The sequence below is a fragment of the Morchella importuna genome, assembly GCF_003444635.1.
Source record: "Morchella importuna strain M04M26 chromosome Unknown Morimp01GS003, whole genome shotgun sequence".
Classification (NCBI taxonomy): Eukaryota; Fungi; Ascomycota; class Pezizomycetes; order Pezizales; family Morchellaceae; genus Morchella; species Morchella importuna.
In genome coordinates this window covers 1657502-1680549 of record NW_025763400.1, presented here as the reverse complement: position 1 = coordinate 1680549, position 23048 = coordinate 1657502, and the positions used below count along the sequence as shown (strand labels likewise).

The 23048-nt window shown below is 44.4% G+C and overlaps 5 protein-coding genes across 5 annotated transcripts; 4 read left to right on the top strand and 1 right to left on the bottom strand.

The window, feature by feature from the left end:
• Window positions 1-22: 22 nt before the first annotated feature.
• LAJ45_01960 (uncharacterized protein) lies at window positions 23-820 on the top strand (the record flags this gene model as incomplete). Its single annotated transcript, XM_046111552.1, has 4 exons — window positions 23-91; window positions 157-274; window positions 383-679; window positions 741-820. 4 exons carry the CDS (start codon window positions 23-25, stop codon window positions 818-820), a joined length of 564 nt encoding a protein of 187 aa, XP_045975496.1.
• A 2914-nt stretch (window positions 821-3734) lies between these two features.
• Window positions 3735-4740, top strand: LAJ45_01959 (uncharacterized protein; the record flags this gene model as incomplete). Its single annotated transcript, XM_046111551.1, has 6 exons — window positions 3735-3791; window positions 3869-3896; window positions 3953-4001; window positions 4083-4132; window positions 4194-4532; window positions 4619-4740. 6 exons carry the CDS (start codon window positions 3735-3737, stop codon window positions 4738-4740), a joined length of 645 nt encoding a protein of 214 aa, XP_045975495.1.
• An 8674-nt stretch (window positions 4741-13414) lies between these two features.
• On the top strand, window positions 13415-14210 carry LAJ45_01958 (uncharacterized protein; the record flags this gene model as incomplete). The annotated part of the gene is made up of 4 exons (XM_046111550.1): window positions 13415-13776; window positions 13839-13923; window positions 13978-14053; window positions 14116-14210. 4 exons carry the CDS (start codon window positions 13415-13417, stop codon window positions 14208-14210), a joined length of 618 nt encoding a protein of 205 aa, XP_045975494.1.
• A 2357-nt stretch (window positions 14211-16567) lies between these two features.
• LAJ45_01957 (uncharacterized protein) lies at window positions 16568-19315 on the bottom strand (the record flags this gene model as incomplete). The annotated part of the gene is made up of 4 exons (XM_046111549.1): window positions 16568-17383; window positions 17439-18061; window positions 18109-19105; window positions 19160-19315. The coding sequence occupies 4 exons, from the start codon at window positions 19313-19315 to the stop codon at window positions 16568-16570; spliced, it is 2592 nt and encodes an 863-aa protein (XP_045975493.1).
• A 1609-nt stretch (window positions 19316-20924) lies between these two features.
• LAJ45_01956 (uncharacterized protein) lies at window positions 20925-22362 on the top strand (the record flags this gene model as incomplete). The annotated part of the gene is made up of 8 exons (XM_046111548.1): window positions 20925-20977; window positions 21133-21265; window positions 21340-21453; window positions 21502-21531; window positions 21604-21651; window positions 22129-22132; window positions 22190-22270; window positions 22349-22362. 8 exons carry the CDS (start codon window positions 20925-20927, stop codon window positions 22360-22362), a joined length of 477 nt encoding a protein of 158 aa, XP_045975492.1.
• Window positions 22363-23048: the final 686 nt, after the last annotated feature.

The window sequence follows — 23048 nt, the reverse complement described above, 5'->3', positions numbered from 1 at the left end:
ACAATACAGAATTCATATCATCATGGACTCGCAACCTCCTGACAGCGCGTTCCCGGCTGCCTTCAGTGCCCATACATCACGTATCACGAGGGTCTGTATCCCCTGAAGCTCATCCTTTCCGGTCAATGATGCTAACGTGGCGACATCGCGACGTAGGCATACCAAACATATCTAGACAAAGCAACTCCATTTGTAACCTACAGATGGGCTGGAACGATCTTTTTACTACTGGTCTTTATGGCGAGAATTTTGGTGGCTCAGGGGTGGTATATTGGTAATTCAACCTTTCCTCGCCTTCTCCATTTGTCGCATCTCATATTCAATTCTATAAACTCCCATCGCTACAATAACTCGCTATGAATTGTGCTAATAAGATAAATAGTTTGCTACTCACTCGGGATCTACCTCCTGAATCTCTTTCTCGCTTTCCTAACCCCTAAATTCGACCCTTCACTCGAACAAGATGAAGAGCTCGAGTCTGGTGGGCCAAGCGCTCTCCCGACTAAACAAGACGAGGAGTTCAGGCCCTTCATTCGCCGTCTCCCAGAGTTCAAATTTTGGCATTCGGCGACTAGAGCTATTGCGATCGGATTCTGTTGCACCTGGTTTAGCGTGTTTGACATCCCAGTGTTTTGGCCTGTACTGGTCATCTACTGGTTTGTTCTGTTTGCGCTCACAAGTAAGTTCTGACACCTGGGAATTACGGTTGTTTATCGAGGATAGTGGCTGATACCTTGTAGTGAGGAGGCAAATCCAGCACATGATCAAGTACCGCTACATTCCTTTCAGTCTTGGAAAGACTCGGTACTCTAGATCTTAAGAGACGCACGTATTCACACGACGAAACGGCATTTGGGGTTGTAATTTGTATGTTTTAGGAATGCTAGGGAATGGCGGGAAAAGGTGTTTGGAAAAGGCGTTTGGCTACTAGGCCACACTTTGTTCGAAAGCCATTATCAACCTATTAGTATCCTTGAGGGACAATAATGGGAAGTGGTGTATATCTAAATATCCTTATAATGTTTACTGGGATCGTGGGAGTTTATCTGTCCCAGTCTATTGTTTTATTTCTATATTCATGCATGTCTCGAGAAACAAACTGAACTTATTGATATTAGCTATGAACATGATAGAGGACCTTTATCTTATTTATCTTGCCGTTTCGTTTGGAATTGGCTTTTTCTTAGTGGGGATGTAATTGAAATAGGGATGGGGGTAGGATGGGATAGGATGGAAACATGACTCTTATCCTGTGGGGACTGTATCTGGTGATAAAATTTGTGGATGAGCGAAACTCCAACAAATACGTACTCGCGCGGCCGAGTTTCAACTTAATCACATGACCTATGGGCAACGCAAAAAACCTGTTAAATAGCGTCAGTAAGTCGAAACTCGGCCGCGCGAGTAGTATCATATGTGCAATAAACCGGATTGGAACTTAATGGCTTCCATCGTGGAGTTAGATACTCTACAATGACAGCGAGAAAGATCGCCCCCATGCTTAATTGTCGATCGATCTGGTAAATGTCTTAGCCAAATACTATGGTAATAAGATCTGCAACGTTTTTCCATTAGATCCATGCTGGTACGAATTAGTAGGCTATGGTAATCCAATCCAATGAGATGCCCACGCAAAATCTCCGACGATGGGTGCCATTGAATGGCTGTTCCCTCAGATCTCAGTCATGAATTTTTTTTTAGCCAAACGGAGTTCCTGGATAGATGTCGGACGAAGATGCAGGTTTCCTCCCCCGGCTGCTGAAGATCGAGGTGCAGTAAGTTCGGACTTCAAGTTCGGTTTTTCCTGCATTGGCTGCATGGTATTTACTTACTAGCAGGACAAGTCTTAAAGCTAGTGATTGCCAGTAGGGCATGAGTCTATTTCGCAGTTCCGTTCAGATTATACCTACGGATAAGCATGTAAGATAGCTTCGGTAGTTAACCGGCGTCGGGGATCATTTGATATCGGTCTCCATCTTTAAAGAAATACCACGCAAGCATGACGATAATATAAAGCCCTTGCTGACTGCGATTCATCGCTATAATATGTAGACGCCGTTAGGAAGCACAATGGGCCGAATGCCTCCCATTCCGGATAAGCTTCAATGATCGAATGTGTGTGCGCGCGCGCGTGTATGGACTTTTTTGTACCCCGAATTGTGCAGACATTTATTTCCGACGGATGGCCTCTTTAAGATCTGGGAAGTCACCAAGTATCGGCAGGTACCCGTTTCCCCTCGTTTATTACCCCCACAAAGATTACTCCGATTGGCAATGCTGGAGCTTCCTTGTATGTAACCTGCCAGGAAAATCAGGCTTTGGAGGTACAATACATGCCGTACGTGTATGATTGTATTGACTTGTTTAGTCAAGCAGGGTGTGTCCGTTAATAGTAGCATTTCAACTGTCAGGACGAAGAAAGCTGATAAAAATAGGACTAGATCCATCAATACTCAAAAGTAGAGAGTGGGCCTATAATACATACGGTATATGACATGCGGCGATCTGGCATCTCTGAAGGAGTAGTGGTATTTTATGGCGGGGTCGGGTTTCCTGCGGGCAGATTAAAGGTCAGTACAGCGATAGGAATGATCTATTTATATGGTGCACAGATATTTCGCCATACAATTTCACCCCCCCGTTTTTCCATAGATCATTCCGGTCGCTGTACATGGCGGCATGGCGTCGAATTCCCCAAATTACCATTCATTTGCGCAAAACCCCTTTGAGCTCTCTTTTCTTCTTTTTCCCTTTCCAGAAGATTGCACAATATGAAGTCTCGACATGTCAACAATAGTACATACCCGTAACTTATAAGGCTGGTTAGGAATCGCGGGGATAGGACACAGTAGTAGTCCCATGCTCTTTTGCCCTGCCCCTTGGCTGTAAACTGTATACCTTGAATGGATGAACAGCACAGCGAAACATCATGATTATCGCCATCAACGTCACGAATCAGCGATCCTTGCTCGCAAGAGACTCCTAGTCCAATGTACTTGAAGGACTTTATGTACCTACATCCTCTAGGAAGGTTATGGAGAGTAGGGTACATGTAGCTACAACACATGTGCTTATGATACGTGCATAGCCATTTTTTATCAAACAGAGGGGAGACGTGTATCTATGATAAGCATAGACAGGAATGCAAGAATAAAGAAAGAAACTCAATGAGTGACCGTTGTGCTTACCTACATGTAGCCCTGGTGAGCTTGTCTTGTATGCACAGCCGATTCCAAAGTGGTATCAGAAGCTTCCAATCCCGCCATATTCCTTCTCCGGCAGGCAATCAGCAATCAGCAGCAGCAGCAGCATCCCGAGACTGGAAGTGCGGAAAACAAATAGATCACCACTTCTATTACCTTACGAGTTGTGGCTTGACAATCGATCAATTACCTATCACTCTGCAGTTGACTGCGGCGTTAAAAAGGTCCTCGATCGCTCCTCTCCTGAAATAACCACCACTACATACATTGACCCCGGCACCCTGGTCCGCTTGACACCTCCACGATAACATCGTTCCTCATCTTACTTGCTTGCATCCTTTTGCTTTTACTCTTCTCTTATTCTTTCTCTCTTCCTTTCCTTTCCTTCCCTCTCTCCTCTCCCCTTCTCTTCTCCAACCAACATCAGTTGTCTGCTCTGCAATCTCCTATACCTCATTCAGGTTATTTACCCTCGACCTTCTACCGGTTCCTCTTTCCTTAGATCCAGCTCTCAATTAAATAGCATTCAAAATGCCACTTTGCGGCTCAAACAAGGTTGCGAGTTCTATTCCTTCGCTTTTCACTTTCGTTCGCCCGTTCTGTTCTACGTAACAGGCGGGTTCAGGTCATGATTTGCTAACAGTAGACCCTTTTCGTGTATATAGACGACCCAGCGGAAGATTGTACTATTAGGTATGCGAAAAAAAACCCATTCTTTCCTTAAGGATTAGATACTGACAACGATATAGGAGATGGTGCCTGCGGAAAGACCTCATTACTGAACGTCTTTACAAGAGGGTATGTTATTCTCTATGCGAAGGGATATGGGCCGACTCGTGAAATCGGGAACTAAGGGTTAATGATATGGACGAACATTAGATACTTCCCGCAAGTCTACGAACCCACAGTTTTCGAGAACTACGTTCACGGTAATTACATACACACGCCCAAGGTTCAAGTGACCAGCCTCGCTAATATTCTCACGTGTAGATATCTATGTTGACAATACACATATCGAGCTTTCACTCTGGGACACGGCCGGTCAGGAGGAATTCGACAGACTGCGATCACTCTCATATAGCGACACCCATACCATTATGCTCTGCTTCAGCGTAGACTCCCGCGACTCACTCGAGAACGTCGAATCGAAATGGGTCGGCGAAATTGCGGACCAATGCCAGGGTGTCAAGCTGGTACTGGTTGCGTTAAAGTGTGATTTGAGAGAGGCTGGGGATGGCGATGGCCCGGAGAAGAATGTTCCCGGAGGATTTATTCAATATCCGGAGGGACTTGCTGTTGCTGAGAGGATAAAAGCATTGCGTTACCTTGGTAGGGATTTCCGTGGGGCAGGAAATTATTGTTTTTCCAAGGCAGGGTTTGTTCAGAGCGCCAAGCTAACTCATTTTGGTGATTAGAATGCTCCGCTAAAATGAATCGTGGGGTCAATGAAGCGTTCACGGAGGCCGCCAGAGTTGCATTGAGCGCGAACGCAAAGGGCAGCAAAGATTCACGGGCATCGGGATGTGTTATACAGTAAATAATCAACATTTAGCATCGACACGAAAATCACCCTAGTAAATCGAAATGAACTAGGCACAAAATTCTTTTCGGGGCCGGAATTGGAAATAGCGGATCGATGGAGTTTAGGACGAGCGATGAAGGCTACGACAGCTTCATCTAAGGTGGTTTTATCGTTACAGTTTTGGTATACTTTTTGGTCGGTTTTGTTCATTATTAACTTTGCTAGCGCTTATTTGTTTGATTGCTTGCGCTGCTTTTTCTGACTTGTTTTTGGTTTGGTGAAATCTTGGTGTTCTGTTCTTTTCGGAGCGTTCGATGATACTATGTACAGTATTAGTATTAGTTTATTTATTTTCTCTTTTGTTAGTGCTATCGTTTGGTTCGGGGAGGGAAACCTAACATTCGGTTTATTCGTGATAATTTTTCTGCGTTTCCGAATAATGGATAGCACTATTGTCGATGTTTTGTATCTACAGTACAGTACAGTACACAAAAGTATGAATTGACCAAAATATTGCGGTTATGCACAATATCTTGAAATATCAGACTAGTAGCATCCAGTTCTGAGAAATTCAGTACTGTACCGTAGGTGATCTATTTTAGTGACCCCATTACTGTACGTATTGAAATTCATTTCGTCTGTCGTCTCTTCTATCCTTCTCATCATAACGCTAGTACCACAACCACCTACACTCATTCACGTCCCACGAAGATCCTAATCACGGTCTGTCGGCCCCAGTTGTATCACTCACTGGTCTCTTTTTCTTTTCATTTTTTTTTTTCAGGCTTTGGGATGAATTTCTCACTGACATCTTGCCTATTTAGAGAATGTATTTTCTACCTAGTGTTGAATACTTCATCCCGGCATTTGCATTGATAGGCATGCTATGTAACCTTCTCTGCCTGATCACAAGTAAGTATTATGTACCAGCTATCTTTTATTACTCATCCAAAATTTAATGGTTCTTAGTATTCTTTCTCATCTGCTTGATGATCCGGAGAATCCTTAGATACTTCGGACTAATGATTGACTTTGAAGCGCTAAGGGATTAGGGGATTACGGGGCATAGAGGGGGAGGAGCCACAGGCTTTTTAAGGGGTTATTAAGTCTTTCGATTTGATTTCTCATGGAAGTAGCTACATACAGGGTGTATCTATCTTGATAATTGATTTTTTTTTGTGCTACTGCTTGATAAAGACGATAGCATACGAGCGAGACGTTTAGTACCTACATGTAATTGGTGTGAATATAGTAGGTATCGGATGAACCTGCATTAAGAAGCGTGCCGTGACATGAGGGGTTCACGTGGCAGTCACATACATAGGGGTAGTATGCACTGGGGTGTCTCGGAGACATGCCATAATTTCAAGTAGCGATAGGTTTGAAAGAACATACATACATACATAACATTGGGATCTTCAAATCAATAATGAAGATGGCTGAACAAGCCTGTTCGACAACAGGGTAACAACGGCTTATCAACGCAGTGGGTGTGTCAGTGATCATCAGGGCAAATGATGCTCGTTCTGTTGAGGGGGGGGTTGATGATTAGGTGGACATCCAAGTTGCCTACCGCATTAATTCGTTCGAACGGCCGGTCACACAAGACGTTGAAATTCCCGTATTTGGTTATTTGTCTTGAATACGCCCCCTAATCTTCCCTCATATTAGCTTGAAAAGGCAACTTCGACGTCTTGTGTGACCGGCCGTTCGAACGAATTAATGCGGTACATGTAGTTATGTCCTTTTCTAGACACTAGGAATCATATAAAATGTTTCTCCGTGCCGTAAGACAAGCTTGGACTCAGGGGTAGGAGGCCAAGATACCGAGTGATAAACCATGATGTGTTTGTTTCTCGTTGTGATGCTTGGATGCCTATATAAACCTCGCGAAAAAAGATGAGAAAATACTCCCATGTATATACGTAGTTGTATGTAGTTAGATTGTAACTACGTAGAAGAAATAAATTTCGGTGCGAAGCGCAATATATATGCAGGTACCTGTCTGCGCCCCACAGAAAAGCTCCGCGGAGGGAAGGGACCTCTGAGACATAGGGCTGAACAGTTATTGACTCCTAAATAAACTTTTGCCGAACTGATCTTATGTCTATGACATATGTGCGCGCAGCATTGTTCGCAGTATAGCCATGCGAACAGGAGTGTTACTGGGCCAAGGTGGTGTTAACTTAAGTGTAAAGGCACCTAATGCTTACAGGGGCTGAATGTCGATTTCACAAGATTATAAGGCAGAGGAGGGGCCATATTCTGGTCAGTGCAAAACGTGTAGTGTAGATCGCTAATGAATGAGCTCGTTATGGACCCGCTACCCAACCCAGCCACTTCGCACAAGGAGTCCTTCTTTCCTTCTTTCCTTCTCTCCTTCCATGGGCGCAGCTCTACCAAATCTGCCTGCCTAGGCATAACTGCATTCGACGGACCTGCCTAATTCCTAATTTCAATAGTATTGTAGAAGAAAGTGCGCAGGCGGTAAACATGTGTTCCTTCCATCTTCTGCTCGCCTGGAGGATGATAATCTTCTGGATACAGCTTACGCGCCGCCATTTAGACCCGCGCTAGCCAGACATAGCCAGACATACCCCCTTTAATAGATGCATGAATCTCTGTATTATAGGCCCTAGTAAGTACAGTTGCCTAGCTTTTTGCGTCCACAGGTATACTGTGGGTGGGTTTTAGTTGGCTCCCTCGAGATAGAGATAGCTTAAGGAAGTCGCTCTTATAATTCCCAGGAGAATTCCATATCGAAATTCCAGCAAATCGTAAAGCTTCAATACCGGCCTGTAGTGTTGAATTAACGGGAGATTTGATAAGTTGCCTGGGAGATGTACTCTATATGTTTAGCTAGTAGCATATGTTCGGCAATGGTGTACCTACTTGCTGGTTATAGATTCTCCGTAATTAAGCTTGAACGGGTTGACAGTTCTATTCACTTCTCCCCCTTTCTCACATTTTGTTGAGTGTTACAGTCTGTTGCCTGGAAGGCATGCAATTAGCACAATCGTGCCAAACAAAGTAATATTCAACAAGGCCCAAAGTGTGCCTTCACAGACTGAGTGTCTTCCTGTCTCGAAAAGACTAGTAAGTTGATGTCGCTTGATGAGTCAATCAATGAACGATTACTATATGTATTTATGTATAATAATCCTTCTTGTGCACCTGCTGCATTCAGCGATTTTCCAGAAAGCCTTGGAGAAGTTCCTTCACCGGAGATTTCTCTGGTGTAACTGCTGCCTTGCATGTTTGACCAGGTTCCTGGGGCTGGGACGATGTGAATCTAGTCCAACGTCGTGCATCCGTCCATCGGCTGCTTCCGAAGCCCAGCCCCCCCTGGCCTCACATTCAGTTTATGTAGTTCCAGGTTAGATCTGTAGAGTGCCTACATGTAATTGATGGTTATTATGCACGTTTCTTTAGTTTTAAGGAGAATTGCTCACAGTTATTCGAGGACTCATTAAATCAATTAACGTACATACCAAGACGTCAATCAGTTATGGTCTCGATTCTGGGCCTTTCTGTGATGTGCGAAGTACATCAAACGTCCCACTTTAATTTGCAGAGGCTTATTTACATCATATGTTGGACGATACCGATGTTGCGGGGATATGGAAGGCCGGGTACATGTTACAGGAACTCCGATCAAAGGTGGGCCAGGCGTTACAGTACCGCTAACATGACATGATACATGATGGCCACGAGAACATCAGGAAGTTTAATATAACGCTGTAGCACAACACCTGTTGTAACAATTCTACTGTCCACTCACTGCACATTATCATTTACCTGCTGCGTTACACGCATACGCGTATGTTTACTTTCGATATGAACAAGCATTAATTATGAGTGTATCTTCCGTACCTTGCAATGGTTTGCTGTTCGATGCTTGACTGATATCGCGGAGAGAGAAAGCAGCGTATCATGATCCTCGTCGGCGGGGTTTGTTACGCAAATAGCTACACTTTATTGGTGAAAACAATAATTCCGAATCCAGCTTAAATATTGGATGGATTTGATGGGTATGTTACCACATATTGGTACTGTTTGAGTGCGGGATTGTTATTAAACTTTGTCTAGACAATGCATGTTTCGGCCCAGCATTTGCCATGAGTTTAATGCTGCAGTGAATATAGTAATTTATTTTTACTTCTATTATTCTTGATGGAAGCATTACCAACAGCCCCGACAGCTCTAGTTATACATTATATATACAAAAAATATCCGGACGCTTCTCTATGGATTGAATCCATTCTCTATGGATCCATTAATCACTTGGTAGTAGGTATAGAACTGAGCATCATGGTAAAGTTATAGGCGGTTGTGTCCATGGCCAATTGCAAAGAATAGTTAAAACACCTTTAATTTTTATCTGTAACAAAGGAAAACACAAGACGACAGTCAAGTAATAACAAAAGAAAATAGGCGACAGCCCAGTAATACTAGTAACACATGACCTCAAATGCTACTATCACAATTCACCCTACAACCATTATCATCACCCCTGGCATAAACCTTCCCAAAATACTCTGTTACAAGCCAGAAAAATAACTGCCATAAACTCTCAAACTCATAATCATGACTTTATACCTCCTTTAGAGAAGAAAATAGATGCGTATCATATCAACCTCCCCAATTTCTCCTAGCGTGCAAATTGTTCTCAATCAAAAGTGTCTGTTGCAAGGTATAGGATGAAGTGCTAATAATGGCGGAGGGAAAGTACTGCATGTTGGTATCGCTATATTTATGCGTACTGATATCGCAAGGTTTGTCTGATTGGATGAGGCGAGCGGATGGTTCGACTTGTCTATTATTGAGGAAATGGTCCTAAGATGCTATCGGTGGTAACAAAGGCATCCCGCACAAAGTGCTCCATAGGCATAGGAATCAAGTCTTCCCGCAATGTTCGACGGCTTCGGGGAGTGCCACGGGGGCATTCTTGTCTTGGTGCGTTTGGTGGCTTTGCGTGCCAGCGTGACGGCCAGAGCGGGCTTTCCGTTTACCGCACTCGATGCAAGCAAGGTGAAGATCAGGGTTGTGTGGGCCGAAACCACAAGTTCCACAGTACCAATTGGGCATGATGGTGATAGTCTAAAGGTTGTAAAAGTGTAGAAAAATAGACTGTTGCGGACGAAGATTAGAGAAATCGATATAAAACTCCGTAGAAGCTTAGGGTTGTGATGTGGGAAGAGTCGGCATAAGAACTTGATCTCGAGAGACTGCTTTCTATAAGCAATTGAATGAAGACACTGAGATATTGTGCTGGATGAGGAGTGATCGAAACCGGGAGGAGATGCCTCTATATATATAAAAAAATCACATATGGTGTGATTAAGGTATGGCTAGGGACTTGGTTTCTCTAAAGCAAGTCTATACACTGCCCAGTATGTTACGATACCAAATATCATGCTCCAAACACCCTTTCTAGCCTATCATTCATTCATCAAATCTCCGACCCGGCTCTTACGAGTATGGTTCGTAGGGCAAATCTTGAGTGATCGCTAGGCAGCGAACATGGCCCCTTGAAGTTTTGCAGGAGAATGACTGACAGACCCATGGAGGCACTGCAAAAGAAAAAAACCACGATAAGTGAGCAAACTTTTTTTCCCGTCATTGCCGAGAATGGTTTCTAAAAACATGTGTGCTTGTAGTTCGCAAATTTTAGCTAGTAACCACTAAAAGGCACTGCAGCGTTAGGAATCACACAAAGGTTTGTTGCAGGCCTAGTGTTAACAGCCCTATCTTTGTGCGAAGTGATATATTGATCGCTATGATGTACATGCACAGCATAGGGTGGTTAATGCTGCTAGCGGATGGCTGTGGATGCAGTATGATATTGTAGTTTGGTTTAAGCAAATGTCAGTTTCCATGTAGTTAGATATGAGCCAGGGATCTTCTTTTTTTTTGTTTCGCGGACTCATGTCTCTGTTCGATAGGACCTACAAACCTGGTTAGGTAGTGCTTTGCCTCGCGTGAAAGCGTGTAGGTAGAAATCCTAAGAATATGGTCCACCGTGCGAATTCGCGATCAGTCAGTGCATGTAGTTAGGCCTGCAGGCACAGTTTCAGAAGAAGGAGCTGTCCAAGTTACAGCGAGATGTAACGCAGTTATCCCACCAGCCTCTTCACTTCTAGGTACTATACCAGTGTCAGTTTAATTGCAACAAGCAGATAGCCAATCCTCAAGAGAAGAAGAAGAAGCGGGTCCAGGACTCTAGGTAGCCAAGGGGGGTGAGATTTCAGCCGCATGTAACGGGGGGGGTGAGTATGTACATACCTATCTACCTAGAGTCTTGTCCAGATACAAAGTGAGATCCAAGGACAGGAGCGAAACTTGGCTGTGGGGGAGCGCACTCGCCTAGTGAAGGAAGAACGTAGATTAACCGAATAACTAGCAGTGGCTGAGCTGTGGAGTCAATAACTGAACTATTACTATTTCCCAGCGAATTTCTGACCAGCCTCGAGACTTGGAGCCTCAGACCGGTGAGTGACCCTGTAGCCTGTAGGTAGCTGGGGTTTTCGGAGGTAGCCCCATAACCGATATCATAGCCGACATATGATGGTGACCTGAGTGAAGGTCTATCATGGCTAGGAGTCGTTCTAGTAAAATTGTCCAAGGCACTTCGTCGCTGATTTTCCACAAGGAATGTTTGTGGTTGCACGGGATGTCCCGGAGGGTTGTTGAGCCTCAGTCGCTAAGCGCAACCGACCCAAACACTCTACAGTTATAGCTCCAGTGTGGAAACAACTGAGGATGCACTATTATATACATACGAAAGGGGAGAAGAGCTCGAGGTCTGTAAATGTCATTTGCCACTATCTGTTTATCTAGTGACCTGAGCAGCCCGTGTTTGTTTTAGCTGGTATTTGCGCAATTGATGTTTACTTTGCCGCCAAATGTCACCCGGCCTGCGCCTAAGCTTCCACACTCCTTTGGATCCTAGTTTCTCTAAATATTGCATTAGAAGCATTTTGTTGGATTCGTGGCGTTTATGATAGCCGTTCGCGATCCAATGGTAAGTCAAACAACTGCAGTAGAATTAGTTGGTAAAAAAATATCCCTATCGTCTAATTATAAGCCAGGTCTTAATTTTATGTGCCTATCTGTATGTGTACTCTCGTATTATTTCGCTTTCAGTGGAACGTCATGAAATCTCACTCGAGGAGATCCATGCTAGAAAAGGGTTGTCTACCAACTACATGTATGTAGCTAGGCGCGATTAACATTTAGCCCGGGCGTTTATATCCGCCTAGCAATGAACAACAACCACCTGGAAGCGATAACGCGGATATTGGTAGATCACGAATTGATTAGCCTTCGGTGCATGTACACCTCTAGCTCTATGAACTTTTAGCCACTTCTGAAGACATATATATTATATCGCGATCGGCGTATACAGCTAGAGAGCAAAGGGCTGAGCTAGGTCTAGAGTATCGGTTTATGAATCGGTTGCTACATGTGATGGAATATAGTTGTAATCGGACTGACTTTGTTTGCTGGGTCCGGAGAAATTCAAGTCAGATATTGATATCGCCAATTGCTAGGCCATGAGAACTAGGGGAATGTAGTAATGTATATGGTGCTTTGGGTTGTTTACCATGGTCAGCCACCACTGTATCCCGAACTTGATAATTTTTCACTAACATACATGTATCAATACCTAAATAATCTTAACTATTCGGTCGTGAAGATCCGATACTGGAATTTTATAAAAACACTTATTGGTCATTTCTAAACTTGGCGGTATTCTGGGGTTACACCTCTTCCATGAGGCAATTCTCTACTCTATACCAAGAGTATATGTAGTTTTATGTAATTGAACTGAATCCCATCACCTCACTACATCTCTTGGAGTAATGGAAGAAACACCCAAGCGTACTATTCAATCGAGTCGCAATCCCTAAGTTATAACTCCTCCTTCGACTGGATATCGATACTGGTGCGGTGTGTGACCTTTGACCTCATTAACTGGACAACGGTTAATTTGACAGATCCAGAACTCGCACGCGGCTAGAAACAACTGTTCTATGTACAGCACTGTAGGTACATGCAGCACTAGATTTTTTAAGACATAATTTGGTTAGTATCGATTAGGTATTAGAAAACACTACTGTGCAATTCAAATCCGCATAAACATATGTATTCATGAGAGATTGACTCATTGATCAGAGATCTAGAAAGGACCCTGCAAATATTGCAGGGTCAACACCAGGTAGCCTAGGTTTAACCCACAATGCAGCATAAGAAATAACCCCGCCGTGGAATCTTATCAGTGGTAAAGCGTGGGCCCATATTACATGTATCTAGATTGTCACACCTGGTAAGTGTGTAGGTACTGAAGTTACAGGGGGGATTCACAGCGTCATACATGTATTGTTGAGTGTCACACCTGCGCCATCTTAATTATGCATAAGCATGTTTCTTCGGCATAGATACATAAAACGAATGAATCACAACTTGTGTTTATGATCAGCAGAGAAATCCTCAAAAAAATCTCAAGGCGTAACTACATGTATGTATTATGACTCGCAGAAAACGTCGAGTGATTTCTCGTGAGCGATGCAACGGTTGCGGCTCAGCATTCATCGTCGGCGCGCATCCGAGCCTAATTTCACACCTTGAAGGAAAACGCCGCACCACCGTTAGAGCAACCCTCGACAGGAGACCCCCCACCTCCACGATGTCCATGCCCGAATTCCCCGAAATTGCTACCCCAGGGCAACCGCTAGCACCGGTAGCATCCTACACCCTAGGCACCGGCGTCCACATATTCAATGACCGGATTTGCGCGTCAGTTGTTGGACAACCTTCGCTCTCTGCTCCCACAACAAAGAGTGAGTCAAAGCAGATACTTTCGGTCCTACGGCCGAGCCAGTCTGGGAGTAGCGGGAAGCAAGGGGATGTAGCTTTGACGAACCTGCTGCCACAGGTGGGGAATAATGTACTAGCAAGAGTTACCAGAATCAATCCAAGACAGGCGACAGTGGGTATCTTCGTGGTGGGAGATACGGTTTGCAACGATGAGTTCCAGGGAATCATCAGGTCTAGAAACTCTAGAATAAGAAGAGGTTAGGTCCGTAGCTAATCGCTTTTGGGGTGGGCAGACAGCAAGATGTTAGGGCGACGGAGAAGGACAAGGTCAAGATATTTTCAAGCTTTAGGCCCGGAGATATCGTGAGGGCTCAAGTTGTACGTATTCCCTAACAAAATTTCTCAAAAACATACACTGATTGTATCTCTTAGATATCTCTCGGTGACCAGTCAAACTACTACCTCTCGACAGCCAGCAACAGTCTAGGGGTCGTAGTCGCTCACTCTGGTCGAGTCCCTCTACATCTGGATGTCTTAGCAACTTTTTGTTGTTTACTAACTGCGTTATAGACTCTGGCGACCCATTACATCCTCTAAATTGGCGTCAGATGGCGTCATCACGGACAGGTGCGGTGGAAGAGAGAAAAGTGGCCAAGCCAATATAAGGAAAAGAAGAAGAAAAAAGTATTGAATATTTGGACTTTTGGGCTGTAAGATATTTTTATGTTGTAGGAAACGAACAAAACTGGATCCACGGAAAGACATCCGGTTAGTGGCATGATAATAGTCTCCATAGCTAGGAGAATCGGAATATCTCCCGCCATGGGTGTGACCAATGCTAAGGGCTTTGATTGAAGCGAAAAATGAATAACATCACAACCAATCCTTTTTTCTTTTTTTTTCTTTTTTTTTTTTTTGGGGGGGGGGATGCCGCTCGATATCGTAAGATATAATAACCACATTATAGTGGAGGAATTCAATAGCCCCCAAGAATATGGATAAAGGCTACATGTAATTACGTGGCCCCGGGCCCAAATCTCACTTCCAAACCCAAAATATCGGAGGTTGTAAGTTCGGAGAACAATCCAACACCTAAGGGCAAGCCACGGAGAAAACTATCTAACAGTGGGAGAGGGCCAGTAAGGACTAATCTCCAGCAGTCCCCATGCACCGCCGTAGTTCGCAATAACTACATGTACTCATAGATTTCCGAGAATCTTCTACTTTCTAAACCGAAGGCCTCGCGATCAAGTTATATGCCGATATCAACCGCTCAATAGGTATTGAAATGATCTGCTCGAACACCACGCATGATATGAAAATCGGACTACCTCTTTGGTAAACTGGAATTGGTTCACCACTTATCACTCTGTCATCATGAATAAGCTGGTTTTATACTATTACTAGTGAGGAGCGGCCGGAGGCCGCATATGAAATTAACCATCAGTTCGAGGAACTGCTGATAACTAAAGGAATGTGTATGAATAAAGATCCGGCCCTGTTCAATGGCTCGGATATGCGTGGGGTTCGGTGTAATGGTGGAAATAAACATCAATATGTAATTCACGCACGCATTCGGTGCCACCTGCCGCTGCGCAGCAGGCTGGGCCGGTCCTTGCTCGCGTTCAACCCCCCTCCGGACGTAGAAAAGACGTAGGAACCGAGGCCTAGGCAGTGTTGTGAACTTTTTGTTTGTTTTGTAAATTATTGATGTCGAGCGGGGTTTTTTTATTTTTATTATAATATTCGAGGTATGACCGGCCGCGGGTATTTCAAAATAGGACCGGAACCACCCCCCATATAATGTAGTAATTTTGCAGCTAGCACTACATCTTCCAGAAGTGCCTTTGTTCACAATTGTCGGCCATAGTCACAAACCCATACGAACAATCCAGTATGTTCTCACCAAGCCCAATTAACTATTGTTCCTACTCAGCATTGTTCCTACCCAGCTAGCCAAACCAATCAGCAACCCGCATTTGCGAAATTTTACTCGTCCTAACATTTTATATTATAGGAGATGATGGTAGTGCTAGGGTTTGCCATTTAAAGAAGAGTTGAAAACATGCATGTCGTCTCCCTTAAAGCACCCCATTCTTTGTCTATTGACAGCTGTAACCCGCCAGACCACAGAAACCGGAGGCATCTAACCATCCAATTAAAACCTTTCGTGATGACAGAGATACCTGACTATTCTATTTATATTTACTCGGTAATGTAGTCAACACGCCTCTCACCATAAGGGTATTTTGCGGCGATTAAGAATTAACTATATATAGTTACATATATTGATAGCTGTTCGAATCTACTAAATTAATTATTGGTATTTCAATCTTCTGGCACATGAGTCCTTGCTTGGTGGAGGACAGGAAAGTGTATTGTATTCAGACAAGCGGTCGATCCACAATGTTCCGGAGCTATCTACAAGTAACCGTGGAGTAGTATTTATCATGTCGGCGCAATCCTAAAACGCACCCAAGTTTATTGTCCACACATATTACAGATTAAGCACTATATGTAGTACTAGTATGTCCAAAAATGAAAATAAATTTGATACCTTACCTTCTAAACGTGCTTAAGAGGATAGGAAACATGTAAAATTGTAGCCCATTGAATGAATACCTTGTATATGTATATGTGAATGCCCTCCCAAATAGAAACAGAAACAGAGAAAGAAGAGATAAAAACAAGCCAATAAAAAACATTCCTAGTACAATAAAGCTGAAAAGACTTTAGAGCCCCCCAAAAGTGAAAGAAAAAAAGAAGAAAAAAACATACCGCCATATTTGTCGCCACGAAAATAAGAGAGCGGGCAAGTGCTAAGAATTTATATAAAAAAAAAGAAGGAAAAAAGAAAGACAACCTAGGCATAACAAAAACCCATCTTTTGTTCGTAAGTCCCGTTTTTTTTTTTTTTTTTTTTTTTTTTTTTTCATGAACACATGCCAAAATCCTTTGTGCAAGACCCACCTCTACACCACCGCCATATACAATAAGCCGAAAATAAGAAGCAAACACTGAACTATGCCTTCCTCTTCCCCGAATCAATCGGGTTCTGTCTCACTGACCACTCTAGAACTGTCTCGTAACAGAGTACAAACTGCCTCAAACTTTGTACCATCGACAATCTTTGATCCCTAAAATCCGCAACAGCCTTAGAGATCAGGTCCTCGTCGTCCTTCAATAACCAATCTCCATTTTTCTCCTCAGAATCGCTGAGACCCAATCTTCCCATCCTTCCGTGACCTTCCCCATCAGAACACGAATCCCCCCCATCACGTAATAGTCGCTTTTGTTTTAGGCGTTGGCTCTGTAACATACTTATAACCGAATCTATTGTGCAGAAGGCACCTGTCCGCCCACAACCGGCACTACAATGTACAAGGACAGGTCTCCGTGACGGTGAAGAAGATGAATCGGTGGTTCCGCTGGATCTGACTACGGCATCGGTATGTTCAATTAGCCCTAGAATGTGAGCCGGGTGTGCTGGGGCTCCGAAATCCGGCCAAGAAGAATACTGGAGTTGAGTTATCTCACGCATCGGCGAGAATGGATGTGACATGTGCTCGAGCGTGAACTTTCTTACGATGACGAAAGGAATATTCGAATCAAGAGGCGGAGGTCCGTTTGCGTGGCTCTCAGTTGAGCGTCTTTTCGGACTAGCCTTCAAATATGAAGGGTCAAGCGAAACACGGACTTCCGATAACGATGCCAGTTTCAAAGGCCCATATTTTTTGGATTCCCAATATTTATGGCTCTTAACTTGTCCCCCTTCCTCCTCGGCAGTCAACATGACAATAACTCGAACATCCTGCTCCCAGACCATGCTCCAGAAGTCCTATATCCTATTAGAATGGCACAAAAAGTAAATTAATTAGAGTCTTTGAACGTACCCTGAAAGTAGTAGGTAAGGGAGCTTGAGATGCAATATAACGCTTCGAGCTGTTTTTTGCTGAAACATGGCTAGCGTTCACATAATCACATTCCTGATCGGGGTAATCCTGCAACTTTACTCGGGCATGATCGTACGGCCAGATGTTGTTATACCGATTCTTGTTTCCCTTCTCCACACCAGCAAGAACATGTGGCTTTACAGTCGTTGATAGGGGGGAATCATATACTACTGAAACGTTGAGGGCATCCTGCATTCGTCGTTGCTCTGCTTTTTCCAAGCTCAAAAATTTATCCGCTATGATCTTTGAAGCATTTTTATCCAAGGCAATATTCCTCAACCACGATGGCAGGGCGTTGGTTGTATCTTTCCCCATATTCTGCGGCAGTGTTATTGGGATTTCGCCAACACCGCCAATCAGGTCCATATTTTGCCGGATGTTTGAGAAAAACGGGTTCGCGACAGTTTTTTGAGATGTCGGCATAGGACAATATAATGGTCCAACACCCTTCTGGGCGCCAGGAAACTTGCCGGTCAACGATAGACTCTTTGGTGAAGTTGCGCCTACAAGTTGTGATTTGTCGATTTTTTCGGGGTGCTTCATAGAGAATTCGTTGAATCCACCTAGAGAAGTTAGATGTTTATACTTCCTGTTTCGACCGTCCACAAACCTTTCAGAATATAAGCTTGGCCCTTCCAACCCTCCCTTACAAATTTACTTAGCGTATGTAAAGGTGCAGATGCAGCAGCATCCTTATCATTCTGGGATTCACTGTCGTATACAACAATGTATTTCATATCCTTCCATCTAGCAAATCTTTCTTTATCCTCTTCTTTTGCAAAGGTCTCTGATAACTTAGTGACGTTGAAAGATGGTCGTTTCAACAATGTCGTAGGAATGCAGAGATTCACAGCCTTTGTGATTCGTGATTGCGCAAAAACCTTATATGTTCGAACGTCCAGCAATAACAAGCTCGAAGTTTTCCCCTCTAGTAAATCTGAAAGTGTTGAGGCTGACACAAATACAGGCTGTCCCTCTTTGGAAGGGTTTGGTAATGTTGCTGACCGTCCGTGACTCTTCTTCCGCTGCAAGGCAATGTTGGGGAGTGTCAATGTTAGGTTGGGGGGTTGGGGGCTTGAAGGCGCCGATAAACGGGAAAGATTACTATCATTTGGCCGTGTAAAGGCACTCAAACCTCTCTCAAATGAAACTGGAGATGCCACATAGGTTCCATTAAAGATGCTTGGTCTTGTTGATGAGTTGGCATTATGACCCATTGCGCCTAAAGAACTTAATGGGTCGTTGTTGACACTGTTAACATCGGGAGTAGGGGGGACATTAAGAGGGTTGACATAAGACCCAGGTGCTAGAGGTGAAAAACTACTCCTATCGTCGAAATGTTCACTAGAGGCATAGTCGGCATCGTTGACATGTGGCATACTGTTTGTCCGATTGAGTTGGAGGCTCATAGCTATCGCCTCTGACTGCTTTTGGAATAACGTGGAGACATTGTCAAGATGGACTGGACGAGGTGATCGCGCTGCTGTCGACCTAACTGATGAGCCAGAGGAAGACCAATTATTCTTTGCATTGGGTTGGTTGTCGGCGGAGTCTATCACCAGTCCGAAATATCCACCACCTCCACCTGAACTTGGAGAGTTGTGGTTCTGTACCTTGGTAAGTTTTTGTCCGGTACCTGAAGGGGGTGCGGGGAGGTGTACTGATGCTGGAACTGGTACTGTCGCGGGATGCGATGTTGGTTGTACAGGAGCAGGCACAGGGTGCTGTGGACGAATGTGGGATTGGGCGCTATTGGTATTATTGATGGAAAACTCGAGTGACGAACGTGGTGACGGCCGAGAGGTGGTGACAGACATTTGCGGAATGTTTGGTTGCCCAATATCCGTTTCAATCTTTTTGTGATCCAGTTGGACGAATTTACTTTTAAATTATGGGAAGGATTGAATGTAATTGCAGAGAGATACTTGCAAAAGATATTTGCAAGAGAGAGGAGGGGGGGGGGGGGGGGGAGTTGCCTTCCTTTTAGGGAGGATGCCGGGGGAGAGGGAGATATGACGACAGATGGCGGCGAAGGCGGGCAGGGCAGGGCAGGATGACGGCGGAAGGCAGGACGTGCGTTAGGTAGTGTCAGAGAACCCTTAAGTTGTGCCTAATGCTCATGATCACGGGATATCACAGGGAATTTGGAATGAGAAGGGGAAGGGGAAAAAAAACTCCTTCGAGGCTGGGAAGATCGCGGGAAAGTGGCGTTTGGGATCCGGTTTTTCTGACCGGCTACCAGAAAATTGATTATGCGGCGCAAAAATCTCAGGAACAATTGTTTCCCTTACTTTCAAATTTCCTTTTCCCGATCTCGTTCGTATGATACCCCTTCGAGCTTCCTCTTCCTTTCACGTCGATGGATTGCCAGATAATCGTGATATTGATGGATTTGGTTTGCCTTAATAATCCCCCGAAACGTCACCAATACACTATTTTTTACCAACTATCCCTATGGAAAGAATCAATTGCGTGACGTCGTCGTCGCCCAATTCCTTCCCGTCCTCCTTATTGTTATTTCCTTCTCTTTATTCTTTCTCGGCAGAAGGTATGCACCGGTTGGATTGTGAATGACAGCAGAGGAACAATGGCGATGGCGGGAAGTCAAGGATAGGTAAACGGAGGCTTTCTTATAAGATACCTAGATCTAGGTACAGGCGACGGATAAGGCCCACGTAGTGTATATGAGGGGTGAATAAGGAGGGGGAGGGGAAGGGAGGGGTGAAGTGAGGCGGCCGAGAAAAGGGTCCTATTTCAACTATTTCAACAACAGGCGGGCAGAAAGGGGATTTTGTCTAAGCTAGGTTGATCAACCACCACTGGCACCCTCAGTGAAGAGGGGATCAAGTATAAGGCAAGTCAAGCAGGGCCTAGATCGTTTCCCTTTTGTTCCTTTATCCCTGGCCCTGTCCTGTACGAGTATCTTGGTGGAGTTTTTTTTTTTTTTTTTTACCATTATTTATTCTTGTGGTGGTGTGGAGCGGGGGATTACCGCCGTGGAGGAGGCGGAGGAGAAGTGGATGGATGCAGGGAGCCAAGCTAGCCAAGCTGCTTCTCAACCACCACTCTCCCAGTAAATTGCCACTTCCTTAAACTGGGTAGGAGGAATAGGTACCCGCGTACAGCATAAAGAACCAGAAAATGCAAGTAACGGAAACAGGGATTATTTGTATGGAGTGGCGTCGTTCTCTCATACAAATAATCCCTGTTTCCGTTACTTGCATTTTCTGGTTCTTTTGAGGGTAAGCTGTACAAAGTATTCACACTTGCATGTCGAGACATTGCACATCTGTACTTTTCCCGTCCTCTGTCCGTTGATATCCCCCCCCCCTTCCTATTCCTCCTTGCAAACATGTACTCGCGACCAGCAACAAGAACCCGAATATGCAGCTGCAAGTCTTTGGTGTATTTTTGACTTCTACTCCAATGGAAATTGCAGATAAGGACGTGCATTTTCAGGTTCTTGTTGCTGGTCGCGAGTATGTAAAAAGCTAGAGCATAAGCAGGTAGAGTAGAGTAGAGAGCAGACATTGCCTTACTCCAGGAACGTGCATACTCGTACTATTTAGGAGGTGACGCCTGTGCTCAAGTTGCAATTGCTTATATGCTGTATATGTTGCACATATCTGCCAAGAGCAGTACTCGAGAAGATCCAGATATTTCTAGTCTCCAAAGCAACAGCCCTTAGATCTCGACCCTACTTGCCGTTCTTCCTGTTCCGTTTCCACCCCTTCTCTACAAATCCCACTGCTTCAGAGCGCTCTAGAGTAAGTACTCACTTTACAGTCTACCTCGAGCTCTCTTATAGCCCTATATCTGATCCTACCTATGATATCTCTAGAGTACTTACATACATCCGTCCAACCATACGGCTCTCCTGTCGTTCTTGGCAAACGCGCCGCAAGCCATGCCTGAAAAAAATGTCCGCTGTGCCCATGTCGCGTGGCTGTTGCTGGTCGGTGAGAGCTAAAACAGTCCACCGATGACGCTATTCGGGTCTCAGTCGCTCAGTCGGATCAAAGTTATCGTAAAAGTAAGACCTGTGAACCCCCTGAACCCCAGGTTCATCGTCATCGTGTTACAAGTCAATCTTAAACGCAAATAGGTACAATGCCTGGAACCAGGAAACGGCCAGAACACCTGCCTAGGTGTGGTCTGTCGATACCCTATTCTTGGGAAGAAAGCAGCCTGCACAATATTTCATTAACTCCCCCTTTTGGTATCGAGATAGAAACATGACTCCCCGGCAGACGTGTCTCGAAATAAGGCGACCAAGAAGAGAGAACAAGTCTTTCCCCTTTTTAGGCCTGGGCCATTTCTTGCAAGGTTTCCTAGAAACCCTCCCAAAGTCCAGGCCAACGGGGTCGTCACCGCGACCACGCATTTACGGCAAAAAGAAAAAAGCTCTGCTTGGCTTGGCCTAACCGAAGATCCAAGCCAGCAAGCAGAAAGGGTTCCAAAAAACCCAATGGTTGAACATCCGCCAAGACACATGCCATGCCAGTTCAACAACTACCAGACATAGGTAGCGATCATAATTTTGTTGATCTCCCAGACTAAGCAATGGGCATCATGGCATTGTCAGATTCTCGACGAAAAGCATAGTGCAAAACCAGCGCTGCGTCGATAGATAGGCACGTTCCTTATGATCATCGTTTCTGGAAACCTTGCATGCTGACATATCATTCAAGGGATTAAAAAAAAGCAAACAAGTTTCTTAATTCTGCTATCGTCATTCACCAGAACAGCACCATGCCAAATACAGTTGCATAGTAAGCCAAAGCACCTTGATCCTGATATTGGTAGATACAAAATTCTGATGGTTCGTAATTACAAAAACTGCTTTACAGGAAGCGAGATATAAGGAGCAAAAAAAAATCTTAGCCTACTACTAGCGATAATATAAAGTCTGTCCGCTTTGGTACATGTGTGGACAAGAAAGTTTGGTGTCCTACCTACGTACCAAAGGGACAGACTTTATATTCCCGGTAGTATATACCAGAATATCTACTACGTACCGGAATATGTAGAGTCCTGTAACTCGAGTACAATAAACATACATATATTGCCAGGCGAATACCAACACCATATACAACTGCAATTATGGAATCTGAAACTGTCTGCCGCGACGCCAAACAATCATGATTGGACCCTAGCTCCACAGATCTCCCCGCCTTGCCCGCACCTGGCTTCCGGTTGCCAGGGTCAAGTCACGAATGCGGCTCTCAACGGCGAAAATTCCGCATTCAATTAGTTTTCCACCAGGCAATCAAGGCCTTGAAAGCTAGCAAAAGAGCGAGATACCCCGCTACGTTTGTATACTACACACCCCCCCCCCCCACTTCATATAAGTCATGGAAAGCAAAAAAAAAATACTACTTTAAACCAAGAAACGGGGGTTTTGTCAATGATAAATAAGACACATAAAAATCAAATATCAATTTGGACTGCGATCTATAGATGGCTTTAGCTGAATAGGGAATCGGAGTACTTGTTTGGATAGAAAGTCCCTGCATCAATGACCTAAAAACAAAATCTCAAAAGCGAAAG